Consider the following 18,804-nt stretch of genomic DNA (forward strand, 5'->3'; position numbering starts at 1 on the left):
TATCCACAAAAAATGCTTCCATAAATCACACATCAGTGCGCAGTGAGTAGCTTTAGAACAGCAAAGCATCTTATCAGCCTATTAATCAGGCCTGGTGCCTTTTGATATGCAGATCCATTCCTATTGAATGCCCCACACCAGTTAAACTAGCGGTAAAGCAGAGCCTATTATCTAGTCTTGACTGTGTCTGTTCAGGTCACTGATGCATAAGAGAGACCGGCAGGAGCTTAAATTGGTGGATTCAGTCAGAACTAACATAGTTATGATCAATGATGTTTCTTCTGACTAGCCATTAAAAGTGAGATTAGTGCACTAGATGATTGCCATTGTTAGTAGTCTTGTTTTTTTTTATCTCCCAGCTCTGAGTGCTGGGTTTGAGATAAGGGAATGAAGGCTGTTATCAAATTGGTATTGTTGTTGTTGTAATATAGCAATGTGTTGGAGCTGCATGAGTGCAGCAGTCCCGGTAATCGGTGCGATTCAAAAGCATTCAAATAACCGGGCTGCTAAGCCGACATACTTCTCAATTACTGCCCCGTGTTTTTCACCTTGACGGAGTCATTCAGCCGTCATTCAGCTTTGCAGATTTGTTCTTCCATCTTTGCCTTTGACACCCAGATTTAAAATGATCATCTTGTCGCATCCGTCTTAGTCTTTCCGGCTGACTTTGTGTTTCACAGCCTCTTTTATTGTTCGAAAAAATTTTGACGTTTTCAAAGCAGGGGTTTCAGTTTCCTTGCCGGCTCTTTTTAAAGGTCATGACATTAACAGGATCATGAAAATGAGATACGGTAGGATGCAAGTGTGGGTGCTTGGCTTGTTTTGTTTTTTGTTTTTCTTTTTTTTTAATTGAGGGCAAATCAGGAGACGTTTCGTTGTCTGTTTTGGGGTGGAGTAATTAACAAACTAGTCAGGCGGTAACACAACTGAACACAATGGGTCACGGATCGACAAAGGCATGTGATAAAACATCAATAAGTGTGAGATCCACAATGCCAAGGGGAATTGTATCATAGGTTTGTATTAGATGTATATCCTATTCCTAGCAGAATAGCCATACAATTTTCTAATTACATTCAAACTTCTTACACTTTTCCTAATCATGGAATGCCTTTAAATTCCAGACCTCTTCAGTAACCTTATGGATGTCATTAATTTTTTTCACTATGTGGCATTATTCTTTGATTATTCATTTTGACAAAACATCAGGTTGTTTGTATTTTTCTTGGTAAAAAAAATGTGACTAATAGTAAAACTCCTATTAGGTATCTCTAAGGTTGAAAGGGAAGCTAGATGAATCCTTCACCTCGCCTTTTATTCTGAGGTTATTTGGCGAGAAGTGGATACCTGATTGATTTATTATTATGGTAATGGTACTGCTAAATGCCACTCACCACATAAATGCAGTGTTACAGATTGTCAGGTTTAGGATACAGAAGAACTCTTTATATAATCTGCACATGCAAAAATAACTTATCAGAATCCTACTCACTGTAGTGATGGGGTAAAGTGGATTCTGAATGGAGAGCAGCAGCACTTTGTTCCCGCTGTTGGGGTCGTCTGCGTTTGTGGGCCGTGTGATACGATTGCTGGTTGAGTAGTTGAAATAGGCTTGCTGTCCCGCGATGTACACGGCCTCTCTGGAGCCACAGCCTACACAGCGGTCAGCGCTCGCGACATCCTCGAACTCCACCAACGCCTGCCTCTTAAACGGCATCATCATCACGTAGCTGCAAGCAGACAAGGCAGAAGAAATCATTTTTATAATGTAGTATTGTTTAATCTTCCATTCTGTGGACATAAAATTGAATTGAATGTGATATGCATTAAATGCACCAACTGGATCACATTTATTCCAGGACGAGTAATAATATTTGCCCATATGGCTCGTGGTGATGCGAGTGATAAATAAAAGATCACAGCAGTCCATGAGCTGTGAAAATTCATTTCTGTTCTTCATTCTGCACCTCCAACATCAGAGTCAGGGCGTTGCTTTGCATGGCATACAAATTATCTCTTGATTATTAAATTTGCATCAGCTGCCCATCCTCGTGTTTAAGTGGTCACAGCATCACACTCACTTCGTGTAGGTTCTGACACCGAATGCTGATGCTCAAGCCCTTTTTAACACTAGACAATTCACTGTACAGTAGGAATGTCCTTTATGGAAAATTACCACTAAAATAATTTTGGAAGTCCAGTGTCAATTCTATGATAAATTCTATGCCTTTAATGGGGTGAGGGGTTTATAGTACTGTACATTACTGTCAGCTCACAAACCAAACAGACCCCACATGTTCTCCACTGAATTATATCCTTGGAGTTTGTACTATATGATTCTTTTATATGAAATATGCATCACATTATGCAAAGCATATACATTTCATAAAATAACTTTGTTTTACTCAGCAATCATGAAAGTCCTTTATATCACACCATTGTTAAATTCTCAAATTAGATTGATCAGTAGATGTTACTTAATTTTATAGAGCAGGAGATCTAACTGTACTTCCTGCAGTAACAGATTAATCTAATCATTAATATGGTGAGGGTTTATGTTCAAGGATACGTTTAATATCTATGCAAAGAGTTTTCAGTGTGCGTCTTCAAAACAGAGCAGTCTGTACTCTTTGTACCAGTTGATACAATATTATCACGATAACTAGGTGCTGATTCGGTTTGTCTTGTAATTCTTACACAATTTGATAACTATCCTGAGTCGTTTTTATCAATATATCTATTTTTTAATTTAGTTAGAATTCTAAACAAACTTAGCAATTTGCTCCTTCTACACATGAAGCTGTGCTGCCTTGCTAATGTGTAAATAGTTTAGAGTGTAGGATTATAGAGGAACCTGTAGGATTATAGAGGAACAGCAACATTTGACCACCTCAAATGCAAACACATACAGGTAGTCTCCGACTTACGAACGAAAGCCATTACAGGGCACGTTTGTAAGTCAGATTTGTTCTTAAGTCCAACAAAGTGAGTCTTATACTCCCCTGACACGAATATACAATGTAAAGCATACCAATACACTTGACTAAATCTTTGTCCCCTTTCCCCAAAAAGCATAAGCGCCTAAGGAAATTAATCTCACATATCTCGAGGAATTCATTGAATCCCAAAAACCATTTTGTCTCATAGCTGTTTTCCATTGTCTTGGACTGTGCTATAAACTAAGGACAGCTTTACAGGACAGCAATTTTCTACCATCGTGCTTTCGGATTGATTCATTGAAACTGTGTGAAATTGAAACACACACAATATACCGGACTTTGAACATTTTATACATTAACTTACACAAAATATTGTATATAATTGTAAATATTGGTATCTGTTAAACTGAAGTGTCTATTTTTTGTGCAATACTCATGAGCTACTTCTGTGATTTGTTCGTAACCTCAAATGTTCATAAATCAGGGGCTACCTGTATAGATGAAAAAAAATTAACAAAAAAACTTTTTTTTAAGACATTGTGGCGATACATGGACAGCCTCACACAAGATGCATAACTGATCTTGATACATAACTGAATCTATCCCACCCCCCAATCTCTAGTAGGTCATAACATCATATAGCTGGTTTCATGGATATTTTACAACAATAAATGTAAGGGTCCATCCACACAAGATCAGGCGATGGATACTCCCCCATCCCTGGGGTAAAGCAGCTGATTCAATGACATTTTTTCATGGGATCAGGTCACCAGCTTGACACCTAATTTTATTGGAGTAGTTGAGGGTAAAGGATCTTGCTCAAGAGCTCCACAGTGAGATGCAATGGAGCTTGAACCGGGAATCTTCTGATCAGCAGTCAGACTATATTAAATGTAGGCATATATTAAAGATGCAGAGATTAATCAGCCTGTGATTCTGTGCCAAGTACTCACAGTCACAACAGAAAAGCGTTCACCTTATCATTCAGAGATCACAAATTCGAATCCCGCTACAGCCACTCGTAAGGAGTCAAAGAAGCAGACTGTCCCTGTGCTCAGCAGTGGCATACTTACACTCTCACACTCTCGCTAGCCAATCCACTTACTCGGAGATGGCCAGTGATAGCCTTCACTTTCCCTGAGTTGGTAGCTGTTGATTTTATTTTTTATGCTAAAAGCTGTCTGTTACCTAGAATTTTTTTTTTTATTTTGAGATGTGCTTGAGTGAGAGACAGTCCTGTAACCTTGTGCAATTTTGTGGGTATAGAAAAGAATCACCCCCCATCTTCAATTACTGTAGGGTTTATTGCCATATAAGCTTTACGGGCTATTTTATGGCAGTCCCACCGCCACCCCATCTTTAAAATAATACATTTTGTTGCTTTACAGCCTAAAATGAAGACAGTTACAGAAGTCTGTTTTAATCAGCTGTATTTACTCAGACCAACTTTTAACATCCAAGTGAATGATATAAAACCAGCATGTCAAAAAAAAAAGGATTTGAAAAAGAATCACCCCCTCCTAAAAATTACTTGTAAAGTAAATTTTCAGTTTAGATTAGGCAAGTGTTTGTGTTTGCTGACACTTTAAATCTTTCAAAAGAAAAAAAAAATCAAAATGCAGAATTGCAACAATCTGTGCATCTCTATTACAAATCGATTAAAACATTTTAAGATAAGTACCCTCATTGCAACACTCACCACTCGTTAATTATATTTCTGTAACACAAATCGTGCTGTTTTATTCCTTACATGGGTTCCTAAGGGATTTACAGAAATTTCACGGAGGTGCGATTTGGACTTCACACTCCTCCCTAAGGCATGTCTGGCTTAAGGCAAAGGAGAACCAAGAATTTTCATAGGATCCAGTACAAACAAAAAATATTTCACATGATTGCAGCATCTCATTTCAAAGTCTTTATGGGGTGACTCATGATCTCCCTCTCTCAGCCTGTGGAAATCCTGCGTGAAGTTTCTATAATGGTATAAATTTACACTTTTTACAAATGTGAAGATTAAACAGAGCTTAGTGATCATCAACTCTTGTTTTTCTCCTCTTCAAACGATCAAAGATATACTGTATGCTTCCTGTTTCAAGTGAAGGTCTGGAAGGGATCTACTGTACAGTGGTTTAAATACAATGTCACAGCCTGCCACTTCCTATAAGACGTTCTCACAGAGACCTTCGCTGATGTTCCTGTCGGCCTAAAAATACCCTAATGCACTACTCTATTTCCACTCAGCTGCACCGGAAAGAAGCGGTGGGGCCTAATCCCGTGCCATCCGATACCCTCCGAACATCATTATCACACACTGACCTTATCCAACATATCTAATGGTGGGGGTGATCGTAACGTTTTATGATAAGGCACCTCACACAAGTTAAACTCTTTTCCTTTATATCTTAATGAATCCTCCAAATACTATTAATGTAAAAAAAAAAAAGTACGGAACTTGTATGGATTCAAAGCTCAGCAATATGAGATTTTTTAAATAGGGGGCTCTTGAACTAATCAAAAACGATGTTAAAATGTTTTATACATAAAATGAGAGCTATTAAGTATTTCGCCGAGCAAGTGTTGGAGTAATTAAATACGTCTTTCGTTTCAGCAGTGAAGTCAGAACGTCCTACCGATATTAATGACCCTAAAATAAAAACAGTAACCAAAGACTTCCTAGAACACTTACACTTCGGAGGAAGAGAATGAGCTCAGCGATGCTGTCATGGTCTCTAAATATATACAGTGGAGCGGGCTGAACAGACTTAGCCAAAAATACGTTTAGACAATGTTGTCTTTATCACATATCAGACAAGATTCGATCTAATCAGAGGTTTACTTCTGTTTTTTTTTTGTTTTTTTTGCACTGGAGCTCTTGGCACTTTAGCAAGAAGCATGATTCTATAACTAAGTTAACTTCTTGAAGAATTAAACACTACAAAGCATGAGTTTTATAAGAAAATAATCAACAATCAAGTGGTATGATGCAGCCCTACACAGCGGGGTTAACTTTCACGCAGAAGTCGATTCTTTTCCTAAGACGCATGATGTCCTGAAATACAGAGCGAATCGCTTAACAACCGTTACTATTTTTATTTCATAAAGTGAACATCGTTCTGTTAAAGTCACAAGTTTTTAAATGTGTGAAATGAGAATGTGACGTTACCGAGAAACCAGAGAGACCCGTCTGTCCTGATGACTTTCCCATTGTGGATAAACTACCGTCTGTTCCAAGGCACTGGCACTGGAGACTCCTTCCATTCAGGATAAGGAAACATCTCCTTATCTCAGATGAATTTACCATGTTAATATTTCTTAGGCTTAGACTGCATGAATAATCCACTCCTACTGTATCTACTGTACCAAGTACTTCTAAATGAGCTACCTCTTTTTTCCCCACCTCTAACACTCTGACAGATCTGAGCAATAATGGGCATGACCCTCCCATAACTGTGCTGTGAATATACGGTATGAGTTCCTGAGTAGAAACTGAATGCAGATTTAAATCTGAGGCCTTCAAGGACTACTCTGTCCTGCAGTTTGTTCGCTGATTAGTTTACTAAGTGATTATTAACAGCAAAATGAGAGTAATAATGAGCTGTACAATAAAAGCAGATTGAAAAGGTTTTTTTTTTAAATTACAATAAAAAAAAGTATCTGTTGAAAGAACTACCATTTATAGCTGCAAGGAAATAAGTGCCGTTCTTCAATTAATTAAAAATTGTAAACCACAATGGACAATAATCCACCTTGGGGTGATAACAGTTCAACTCTTCATTTTGCTGAGTCACATCCCACCGCCTCGTTGATTATTTTGCCATAACAGGACATCCTGCTGTTTTATTACATTCCTGAAATGCATTATAACTCTGTGTGACTCTGGCAGATTGACAGTAAATAAAACCGAGAGCTAAACATTTGAAGACTATGTAATAGATAAAAAATTTTCAGTTCCTACAAACAGATGTGAATTATAAAAAAAATAAAAATAAATAAATGTATACAGTTCTGGTGCTCCATTTTAAATCTCTAAAATATCTCAATCCCAGTAAAATATCTCAAATGAAGTTTGCCTTGGATTGAAGCAGTTTATTACTGCACTTTGTTAGCTCAAACTGCTACTTGTTAGCTTCAGTAGAAGTGGCTTTAAAGTACAAAACAACATTTGCATATTGACACTAGTTATATATCAGTCACTAGTTAGAAAGCTTTAGCTTAAATAAATAAAATCGTCTGCTCAACATTCTATATCAGGATATATATTAGAGATGGGGGAAATTTGTTTCAGGCGTGTATCAAAGTCCAAAATCAATTCATTTGAGGGGTAAAACGTTGCAGTTCCACTATGATCCTAGAGGTGGTGCACTCTAAACTACCGCAGCAGCGCATCCTGTGTGGTAGGAGCAAAGTTTATATAGAATTGTAATAAAATTAACATATTTATAAAATCGTGATGCTAACAGAATCGCAATAAAAAGCCTAAATCAGCACCTTGGTATTGTCATCATATTGTATTGGCTGGTCCCTGATGATCCCTATCCCTACACTATATGAATATCGTTTAATTTACACTCCATACAGTACAACTGATCTATTTGATCCTACCGATTGTTTGATTGATTGATCTCTTTGCTCTAATTAATTGGAGTTCATTGATCTTTGACCTGTTTGACCCAGCATTGATTCCACTGATCTATTTAATCCCCCTGATCTTATTGATCTATTTGATCCCATTGAGCTCTTCGTTCTAAATGATTTATTTTGATTTCTTTGACCCAATTGATCCCACTGATCTACAGTACCTAATCCCTCTGATCTCATTAATCTATTTGATCCCAATGAGCTATTTGATCTACATGATTTTTTTTATCTCTTTGATCTGCTTGATCCCACTGATCTACCTGATCTCTGTGAACTCATTCTTCTATCTGATCCCATTACGCTCGTTGTTTCTAAAATCAAACGATTTAATATTTAAAAAAAAAACATTTTACCAGATGTTTCCGAACTTCTCCAGCGCCTCCACTAGGTCGGCTTCCACCACCGACTCACAGAGTCCCCGAACGTGGACCACGGGGGACGGCGCAATCCTGTGAGTCTCATCTCCGTTATCCTGCAAAGCAAGAAAGCACATTGTTTAGAAAAGAAAGTGGAGAAATAACACAAGAATAGTGTTAAGTTAGGCAGAGAAGCAGTTCTCAACTCCTCTTGCCTCAGGATCCACATTAATCATTCATGATTAAACTGCAACTGGAATGCAGTTTAACTTTCCGAACCTTCTAATTTATTTCACAATATGAACAGTGCAGTAACAGGCAAGGCCCTATTCATGCGCTAAAACATTACACAAAATGAGCTTTTTTATTTCAGTTTAAACCCTACAAAGGCAAACAGATTAAATCCTCCAATACAAAAAACGCTGCTTTTATCCTCTTTACTTAAGACTGCAATAACAGAATAATAAGGACACGCTTAGGCATTATAAAAGCTACAAGAGAAGGAATGAGACCAAGGAGAGGACAAGAATGAAAACTGTAGCTTCAAGGGCAATCATCAGGGTCCAAGCACCTTTAGCGAATATTGCTCCCAGTTGGCAGTTCTTGCCAAGTTACACTCAACAATAAAGTCCATAGATTAACATACGTATAAAGTTTTATGGGGATTGCTCAATAATAATTGTACTGTATGAGATGTCTGCTGAAAGCCAACTGACTGAAGGATGTTTTAATTGGAATTAAAATCCAATTCCAGATCACCAGGACGATGCAGCACACTAAATCACATTAGACTGCTTAGATCAATTAGATTTACACTTCCTGAGAAAGTTCTCATCTCATCTTAGCACCGCCCACTATGAGTGACCCTGCCCTAAACTTCACATTTTTCGCAAATGTTTTCTAAAAGGGAGCAAAGAAGGAAGAAAGAAAGAAAGAAAGAAAGATGGAAACAAAAAACGAGGTGTGGTAAGGGAACGAAAAACGAGAGAGGAATGAAGGAGGGAAATAACCAAACAAATTAAGAAATTACAAGCAATGCAAAGCAGCTGGTTATATAAAGAGGTGCTCTGTGTGTGTGTGTGTGTGTGTGTGTGTGTGCCAGATAAGAAAGAAAACACTGAAATGAGACGTGTATAGTAGGAATATAAAAACATTACATTTTGCATCACTTCTGCATGCTTCACTACACCGCATGATTGAGTCACCGCTTTACAATCGCCATTGATCAGCGAAGCGACTCGTTCGAGTGGGAACATTTTAAATGTTATTAACTTTAACAGCACTTTAGCAGCAAAATGTGACCCAAATAACTGAGCACAAAAAAAAAAGAAAAGAAAAAAGCCTAGCTGTAATAATCTTTCCCAACAAAATTAGCTTTTCTCATTTAATCGTAAGGATGAAAGGCTTTAAAAAACTAACGGAATGAACTCCTGGTCCTTTAAAGCGAGTACAGAAATAAATCATTTCTAATGTTTCCTTCACAAAGCAATAATATAGAAATATTGCCATAGAGAGAACCAGGACATTCTCGAGGCTTAAATAGTGATCCTAACTAAACTAAAAGAGAGAGAGAGCAAAGAAAGAAGGAAGGGTGATGAGGAATAAGACAAAAAAGTAAGAAAAAGAAAAGAATAATACAAAGTCAGATTTGAGACTTTGAGAACCGAAAACCTCCAGCAAATGGAGGGAAAAAAGGATGGAAGGAAGGAAGGAGAAAAAACAAAAGACAAGGAATATAAAAAAGAAAATGAGGAAGAACCATCTTATCAGGACATGAAAAGGAAAGAAGGAGGGAAAAAAGTTAGAAAGAATGATAAAAATAAAAATGAAGAATATTAGAAATGTAACCTGAACATCAGGAAATGCAAAAAAGGGAGAAAGGAAGGATAAGAAATATGGAAAATTTTATTTTAAAGAACTAAGAAGTGAATAATAAAATGAGAAATATAAAAAGATGAGTGCAATATGAGAATATAAAAAAAAAAAAAAGAAAGAAAGAATTTGGGAGAGATTACCAGCAAGAGAAATTCGATATCAGGAAATGCAAAAAGAAATGATAAAAGGAACGAATATTAGGAGAAAGAGGAAAAAGATTAGTATACTGTAGTATCAGAACATGGGGAAAATAAAGGAAGGAAGAAAAGAACAAAAGAAGGTGGGTAAGGGCAGAATGATATAAAAAAAAGGGGGAAAGAATATCAGAGCATGCATGTTAAACAAAGAAAGTAAAGAAAGAAAGAAAGAAAGATCAGCCTTGAGTCTCTCTTTCTGTCTCTATTCCTCTTTCAATCTCTTTTTATTGGTCACTATCTCTCTATCTCTCTTTCTAAACCCCCACCACTAAGACCACCTCCCCACCCCAAACAAGCTAGAAAACTCCGAGCGGTTTGGAGGCGGCCAACGCATCACTACCTTTCGGTCTATTTGAGACACGCTTCTGCAATAACCGGCAACGATAGTCTTAGAGCAGTCAGTAGTCTCACGCACACACACACACACACACACACAGCATATCAGCATTAAGATTTACAGTAGCGCACTATCAGTGAACTGGCTTTTATCCTTTTATGCCAAGGACGTTTCATCCTTCTCTGTGACATCATTCAGAATTCAGCACGGCGCTGTTAAATTCTTCATTCTGATTGGTCGGAAAGTGTTGATTAATTTTTCCCTAACAGCAGGCCTGACAGGCGTGCCAGCTGGAACTCGAATTGATATTAATATGCTCGTTTGTGAATACGTTATCCTTGATGATCATTGATATGGTGATGTTTTCCTTTTCTTTTTTGCTATATCTGGACGGAGCTATGGTGTGAAAGCTGTTATTGGTGAAGAAAAGAAAAGATGATATTGTGCTTTCCATTTCTTTCATTCGCAGGTTGTGTTTTAGTCTCATTAATGAAAAAAAAAAAACAGGCTGGTAAGGGAACAGATGTTTACGCTTTTATAATGAAAGTAATAACAGGAACATGTTCCTTACACTTTCCACAATATTAACCATTAATCTATTAAAAAAAAAACACACCATAATTTGTATTAATAAATAAATAAGCATGGCAAGTGTTATTGATTATTTTTCTTTAATGGCATGCTATGTTGTTTTCTTTCCCCCAGTAAAAATTCTATATTCGGAAAACTCCCTGAGACGGCAATAGGAAAGAACCTTGAGAGGAACCAGACTCAACAGGGAGACCATCTTCATTTGGGTGAAATCAGATAGCTGGGATTGATCTGCACTCATACTGTGTGTTAGGAGGCTGGAAGTTCAGTATAACGGGAGAGGTGTTTAAGTTAATATGAAGTCCATTTTCGGTACAAAACTGTGTGGGAATTTCAGTCATTGGAGAACAAAAAAGGTCTTATGACTTTCCATAGATAGTCGCCTTCCTGCTCCATCTTCCAGGAGAAAATAAAGACAATCTAACAATCTAGGCGGGAAACAATCTGATCTATCTTTATCTTTAACGGTCTTGTGTGTATAAAAAATGGGCCTGTAAATGAGACCTGATGAAGTTATTATCCTCCAATTACTGAAGGGCACCAAAAGTCAAAATCTGAAAATGATAAAATGACAGTCTCTGCAGAATAAAGATGAAGGATCTGAATAGATGGAATAGCCTTTGGCATGTTAATAATATAAATGACTATAGATTGCAGAGTACCAGAGGCTCATCTAAATTATGTTGAAATGTCTTCTAAAAAAATGAGTTTTGCAATAACATTTGATTTAACACAACCTTTTTGCACATTTTTAGATGTCTTAATGTGTTAATTACATTCCTTAAATTAAAGCAGACAATGAGACAATTTACCCTAAGAAATTCAAGCTGTAAAACATTTGCTACATTATTTTACAATATTTGATCATACTTATACTGATTATATTTATTATCCATATTAATATTGTTATATGGAATATTTCTGTCATTACTGTACTGCATGAATAATAATGATTAGACAGAATGATCATTATAATAATTATTTGTGTAATTAATAATTATATTTCTCAGTGCATCTAAAAATAACAGTTTATTTTACTATTTTTTACTAGCATATCCTAGTGTGAACTTGGTTTGTACAAGAGGTGTACTTACAATATACTTAGAGAAGAATGTTAACGTGAACTAGAAGTGTTGGGTTAGTGAGCAATTTCTCAAGTTCACATTTTGAAGTAATATAATGTAGATTGCAATCATTGGACAGTTTGTCGCAAAATTTTAATGGAATTTAATTTTGGTTTTTTTTTTTTTTATACTTAAAATTCAGATGGAAGAAAATTCACCTTTTAGCTCTAAAGAAATTAAAACTTTATTTCGCAAAAGTAGTGTAAACATTAAGTATCTTACAGAAACCAGGTTTTTAACTAATTCATATTAGTTCTATAATAATAATAACTGTTTATAATTACTGTGCTAAAATTATGTAAATCGTATTATTTTAACAACAATACTAGTTATTAGCAGTAGTCGTAGTAGTAGTGTAGTATTTCTAATATTCATGCCGATACTGTATATACAAAGTATAAACTAAGCCGAAAGTTACTGAGTACTTTCCTCCAAGTTCACTTTAGCCTGCTTGTAGAAACTGGATGAACTTGTGCTGAACAATATACACGTTTTTCACACAGTATGAACTTGTCACAATGTATCTGCCTGAGAGTTTTTACAGAACCGCATCGCCATCACTAAACCCCAATCATTCATTTCACAAACTGACTTTCTGTGATTTATCTCTATAATTTGTTTTCTCAACTTCATCTCACACCATGATATATTTTAAATCTACATCTACTGTTTTAAGTAGTGACAGTAAAACGACGACTATCCTGCACTCCATCGTCATTACTGTCTCCGTCAATGACAGCTCACACATTCTGTCTCCATAGAGACATCCACCATGGCAGAGAGATCCTCTGATCATAAATTCCATGCTTGGTTGAAATAAAACAGAATTATGAAAACGAGAAATGAGACGCACTGTTTTCATCATGTGCAGACTCAGGATGGAGTGCTCGTTCTAAAAACTCCAGATGGTTTTAATCGAATAAACCATGACCTTGATTTTTATAACCTGAATTTATATGACCTAAATTTTCACAAGCACATGTTTAAGAGGTGACATGAAACAAAAGGTACAAATTACAAAAATACAAATATTTTCTTAAAGGGGACATATTGAATAAAACAAAAGGATGAACTGTGAATGTATAAACAAAAAAAACATGCATTTTGTTCTTTTTGTACAGACCAGGGTTTAAACAAGCTAGTTCGATTTTCCCCTCTAATATGACCTCATATAAGAAAAGCTCCTCCCCCAATTTGATGCTCATAGACACTGAAACGGCATGTTAGGAAAGGGAGTGAAATAAAGTAATAAAGATTATATGAATAAAAAGTATGATGTGAAAAAATGCATCTGAAATGTTTTTCAGCAGGAGTGTTAACAGATACACTGTGGCCTGACTTTGACTTGTAAAAGCAAAATATGAGAACATGAGAATAATGAAAGATAGGATATTCCCTAGATGGTGTGTTATTTTAAAATTGTAAATAAAAGTGAAACTAATTAAAAAAAAATAAAAACATAGTTGGATCAAAGTTAAAAATGTGTATTTAAAATATAAAAAGTGAACTCATCTAAAATGTTGAGTAAATGTTTTTAAGACTTTTATAATATTTATATTTGCAATGTACAGTAAGTCACTTCTATGTCTTAGCTTTTGCGCAATTTTTTGCGCTTTTGTGCCATTCAGGTTGGTACAGTAGCTATGTATTTTTTCGATATTTTTGAAGCTCTTTGTTTAAAACAATATTAAACCATAGTAAATTTAAAATTAAATATTTAGGGGGTTACGATACTGTATATCGGTTCATTTGGAAGTATACAGTTAACTATTCAATTCATTCGTGTGAAAATAGTGGTTTTGCCTATTTTACAACTTAATTCATATGAAATCGAACAAAACATCTAGGACCTCCAACAAATATACTAAACATTGATTATATTTGTGTAGCAGCAATGCAGCAACTTAAGCACTGAACAAGAGCACCCCTATTTCTCACCACTTTACTGTATGTTTCTGTGACCAACCACCATAGACATTGATTAAAAACATGACAGTAAAAGCACAGCCAGTCTGCAGAAAGAAAAAAATAGACAAAATGTTGTGCAAAAGCTGGGTAAATTTCAAAATAAAGCAAGAAACTTGTCCTAAGCAAACACTAAATATTAATCACTAATTACACCAATTAATAAGGGTAGGCCCCTTATTAAGGGGACTTATTAAGGGGACTACCCTTAAGTCCTAGGTACAGGCAGTTTTCTGTTAAGATTTGTTTTTTTTTTTCCCCCGTTAGTTTTTAGTTTGAGGATTTTGAGTCAGATCATGCCTGCAGGGCTTTTTCTGCTGCCAGAAGAGGAGGAGAGGAGTCTCTTGAAATTCATCGCTGTGCTCTCGGGCCTGAAATGCGGTGCAATTTTTGCTATGGAGAGGAGAGAACCTGCTCTTGTTTGTTGTCGCGAGCTCTCCTCCATCCTCACCGCTTCCCTCTTATCAAATCTCAGCTCGGGCTCTGGTTCACAATAAGGACAGGATCCACATCTCGTTCATGCTTACAGCGCACCAGAGGCTCGGTGAGGTGTCGCAACAAACCCAGCTCTGAATATTCCCTCGCTTCTCCGTCTTTCTGTCATCAGCTCCATGTTGCACTCTCTCCCTGTCGTTCTTCCTGTCATTCTCTCTGCAAGCCTTCAGTCTGTACTGTAGTTTTCAAATGCCAAACAAAATGATATGGTACTTGACACTGGTCATTTTAATACCCAAAAACACTTTTTTTTTTTTTTTATTTACACAAAAAATATATATAGCCTAAAAGGATTGATTAACAAAAAAAATGGAATTTTCTTGGAGTTTTTTTGTGATGACATACTTAAACATTCAAAAACTATTTTCTTGTTTGTTTATTTATGTTCACAGAATCAGTATGCACCTGCATTATGCACATTTCACATAGTTTTGTTAATAAAATTAATATTTTTTTAGGATTAACAGTGATATTCTAAAAATACATCACTGTTAATAAAAAAAATATATTTCTGATGTGCAAAATGATGTAATATGACTAGAATAAACATACAAATTAAGTATTTCTATAATTTTTTGGTTATTTGTGAACACTGAACTTAAATGGAACATAATTTGGACGGATGTGAAGTTAATGACGGAAAATCTAAAAAAAAAAAAAAAAAAAAGAATCTGTAAGCTGATTATGAAAACAGAAATCTTTTTTTTCTGAAACGCAGAAGAAAGACGTCAAATGTGGAGCATCCTAAAGAACACACAGTGCTTATTTGTCTAAACGTGCACTTTGCTCATTTGCTTGCAAAAGCACGCTTGCATCCTTGTGCATCTGCACCAGCCTGAACCTCGCTATGTTAACACATTCTCTCGGGTAACTCAACTGTTCACAAACATAATTTCACCACCGACACTTTTATTAATCCCTCCTTTCTCCCTTCTCTTTCTTGTCTCGGCAGTGGAATGAAGTTATGACGGCGAGCAGCAGCGTCTCGCAGCGAGCCCGGCTCTTCTTCACATTAATCCGCCGTATAATCCACTGCAGCTCGCTCGGCCGATAAGAAGCAATGTCAGACGAGGTTAACAGACTCCCCCTCATCATTTTACCCTCACCCAAACACACACACACACACACACACACAAATGAAAGCATGAAAGAGGGATGGTTGAAGGGAGAGGGACAGACTGTGTCACAAGACGGTTGAATGGAAGCGAATAAATAGGACGATAAATATTAGAGGATGAAAGGCCAAGGCAGCGGCATCAGCCCACACGAGCGAATTGCATTGAGAGAGAGAGAGAACGATAAAGAGATGTGTAGATATGTTTCACTTCGCAGGACAAAAAGTAAAGGGTGCTGTAAAATGTGTTGCAGTTAATCAGGATTGAGCTTGGAGGCCATTAAGTGAAAGTTGATTAGTTTGGACCACTGCAATCACAGCTCCAGAGCACTAAAATAACTTTATTTATGCTGAGCACAATGCATTAGGACCGCATTCTCTCTAATGACCTTTAAAAAATCACTATTTAACACAGTAGTGAGCCGGACTAACTTTACGGCACTGACACAAAATTAATACTACAGAAATGAATATTAAAGAGATTTCCGAGTGTCAGGATAAGTGGCTGCAGTACATGAACTAAAATGGAAAACCAAATCAAAATGGATAAAACTGTTTATTGAAATTCCCAACAAAAGAATTAACTATTTACCCTAAATGCCATGTTTACACTGCCACAAACACAAGTACAGGCTGGTTTATCGAAACTTTGGACGGTGGATTTATAGCAGTTTGCTATAAATATTGATATAACTGAAATATAACTGATTTCCACCTTATATTTTTCCATTTGTGCTTTTTAATACATTCCTGATAGAAATAAAACATGCACAAAATATCCTCTTTGTTATACAAATATATCAGTTTGTTACACCTTTTGCCACTTTTGCAAAACTTGATTTTTTTTTTTTTAAGTGATCAAAATGGATTTATTTCGTTTTTATCAAAACAACTGAGGAATCATTATTCATAATTGTATGGAGAAATTTATGGGATATTTAAACAATACCTGAACAACTCTCGCTGAACTGAATTGAACAGAACTGAACAGTATAACTGACTCATACTGTATATTCTAATCAATGTTAAAATACCGTTGGGTAATTAATCTGGCTAGCCAGTTTTACACCAAAATTAGCACCACCTATGATGTCAAGTGTCATTAAAAAAGAAAAGGAAAATCTCAGTTGGGGGATTTTGTCTTGAAGATCTGGCAACCCTGGCAATTCATATAACCGATATCAGAAATAGGTAGAGGACATGAATTTCTTAACATCTAAAAGAGAAAACCAGCGCATTTAACACAACTTTTGTGCTAAAGGTTATAAAAAGTCCACCGATCTTTATGAAATCGCTAGTTATCTTTATAACGCTGAGCCAAGAGAAACTGACTGTTTAGTAGTTATGTATCGGGATTCTTTTGAGTTGTAATTTATGTACTGACACAATGACTATATTAAATTATCTCTTTTCTTTATATATATTTAAATTTGAGGTGTTGCCGTTCCTCTATAACCCCATAAGTGATGTCCTCTAAACTATTTCTATTTACAAAACACAGCATCCTGTGTGCTTGAAATTATTCGCCAATTTTATTTCGAATTCTAATAAAACCTGGAAAAAAAAAATTTAATATTGATATTTATCAAATTGTTGTTAAACGGAATTGCAAGACGAATAGAATCGGCTCCTAGATATCGTGATAATATCGTATCATCTATTGGTTAGTCTATTAGAGAAACTGCCATGCAAAACATATTATTTGACAAGCATACAGGTCTATTCAGCTGTGTCTGGTGTGTAACCGAATTCAAATTAACTTTCAAAACATAAAATATTGCATGACTAGCGACTCAAGTGCTTAGACCCTGCATATATTTTGAGATGAGATTGCGATCTGGGTATTCTGGTGCACTGGGTGTTCTGGTGCCGTTCTATGGTTTCCGTGGGATCAGACCTGGCAGGCTTGCCTTTGGTCCCCGCAGGCATACAGTAGATGAGCCTTGGGTGCTCGTGATCCTCTCACCGGGTTCCTTCTAATCTACTGTACAGTATGCGAATGTATTAATGTGATGTGGTGTTAATGTTATGTCTGATTGATGTACTGTATATACCAGACATAACAATGTCACTTTAAATAACCCCTCCCCCTTCCAGTCCAACAGGATGTAAAAGAAAGGCCATGTGAAACTTCTGATGCTATACTTCAAACCACAGCACAAACAGCAGCGCAGAACAGGACAGGAAATTGACACACCTTTGGCTGCTATTTGCACTCATCACACAAATGACTTCGGTTTGCGTGCTTAAATTCGGAGACGTGCTTAAATAATTACAGATATGTGTATATAGAACGATATATGACAGTAAGCATTCTGTGATGAAAGTGCATGTGCAAACACATATGCACGTATGCATCTTGTGTAGTACGCTCTTGGTTGCTGTTGTTGTTTTTTTTTACATTTTCCTGAGAACAAACAGTCAACGCACACAGCAGCGTCTCAGCACGGCGTGTTTTTAGTAGCCTTAATGTTCATTAAAAGCATGGTTTTGTATGTGTTTAGGTGTTTTGTTAGATTTTAGTGTTTATTTACAGCATTTACAACCTGCAAAATGCATCAACAACATTTCAATTTTAAACCAAATGTGGCCCAGTTCCAGGCCACAGTTTCGCTTTGTGGATGGTGGTATCTGTCACTGACAGCCACGTTGTAATAAGAAGAGTAAAATAATACTGATGCATATACAGTAACTACAACTATGAAAGAATCCGTGCCTTTAGGTCAGAAAAGCGCTACAGTTCCAGGTTTGGAAAAAGCGGTAAAGAAAGTAGCACAGGTGGTACACGAAAGTGGCACAGAAACATAAAAACCCATTTTTTTTGTCATCCAGCACATTTATGAAATCAAACCTGAACTTTCGATTGTGCAGAATAACTCCCTTTCAGCCAAAGCACGGTATTTGTGCTGATTTTATTTCATATTTCTTATGTCATACGTACTGTATAATACAAAAGATGTGTGTGCCAACAAGATTTATGCAACATGGAAGTGACTAAATTTGCCTTCCTAAAAATTTCAAGTTGCTAACTGCAGTCATTTTGGAGAGATTCCCCCAAAATGGTGATTTTTAACATAGCTCCTACACACAGATGCGTCTCGTGTGCAAGTTCTCCGAGGACATTTTCAACTATCACCCGCTGAACTCGCTGAACGTTCACGATAACGACTGCC

General features: G+C 36.4%; 1 protein-coding gene across 1 annotated transcript in view; it reads right to left on the reverse strand.

Moving 5' to 3' along the window:
- LOC128542742 (heterogeneous nuclear ribonucleoprotein L-like) overlaps positions 1 to 18,804 on the reverse strand; it is a 75,364-nt gene that overhangs the window by 22,463 nt on the left and 34,097 nt on the right. The window contains exons 2-3 of the mRNA XM_053512714.1: positions 7,931 to 8,049; positions 1,493 to 1,730 (exon numbers count right to left, since the gene is read on the reverse strand). Of these exons, the coding sequence (XP_053368689.1) occupies positions 1,493 to 1,730; positions 7,931 to 8,049 (357 nt within the window). The remainder of the gene's footprint in view (positions 1 to 1,492; positions 1,731 to 7,930; positions 8,050 to 18,804) is intronic.

Source organism: Clarias gariepinus, chromosome 15 (genome assembly GCF_024256425.1).
Source record: "Clarias gariepinus isolate MV-2021 ecotype Netherlands chromosome 15, CGAR_prim_01v2, whole genome shotgun sequence".
Taxonomy (NCBI): Eukaryota; Metazoa; Chordata; class Actinopteri; order Siluriformes; family Clariidae; genus Clarias; species Clarias gariepinus.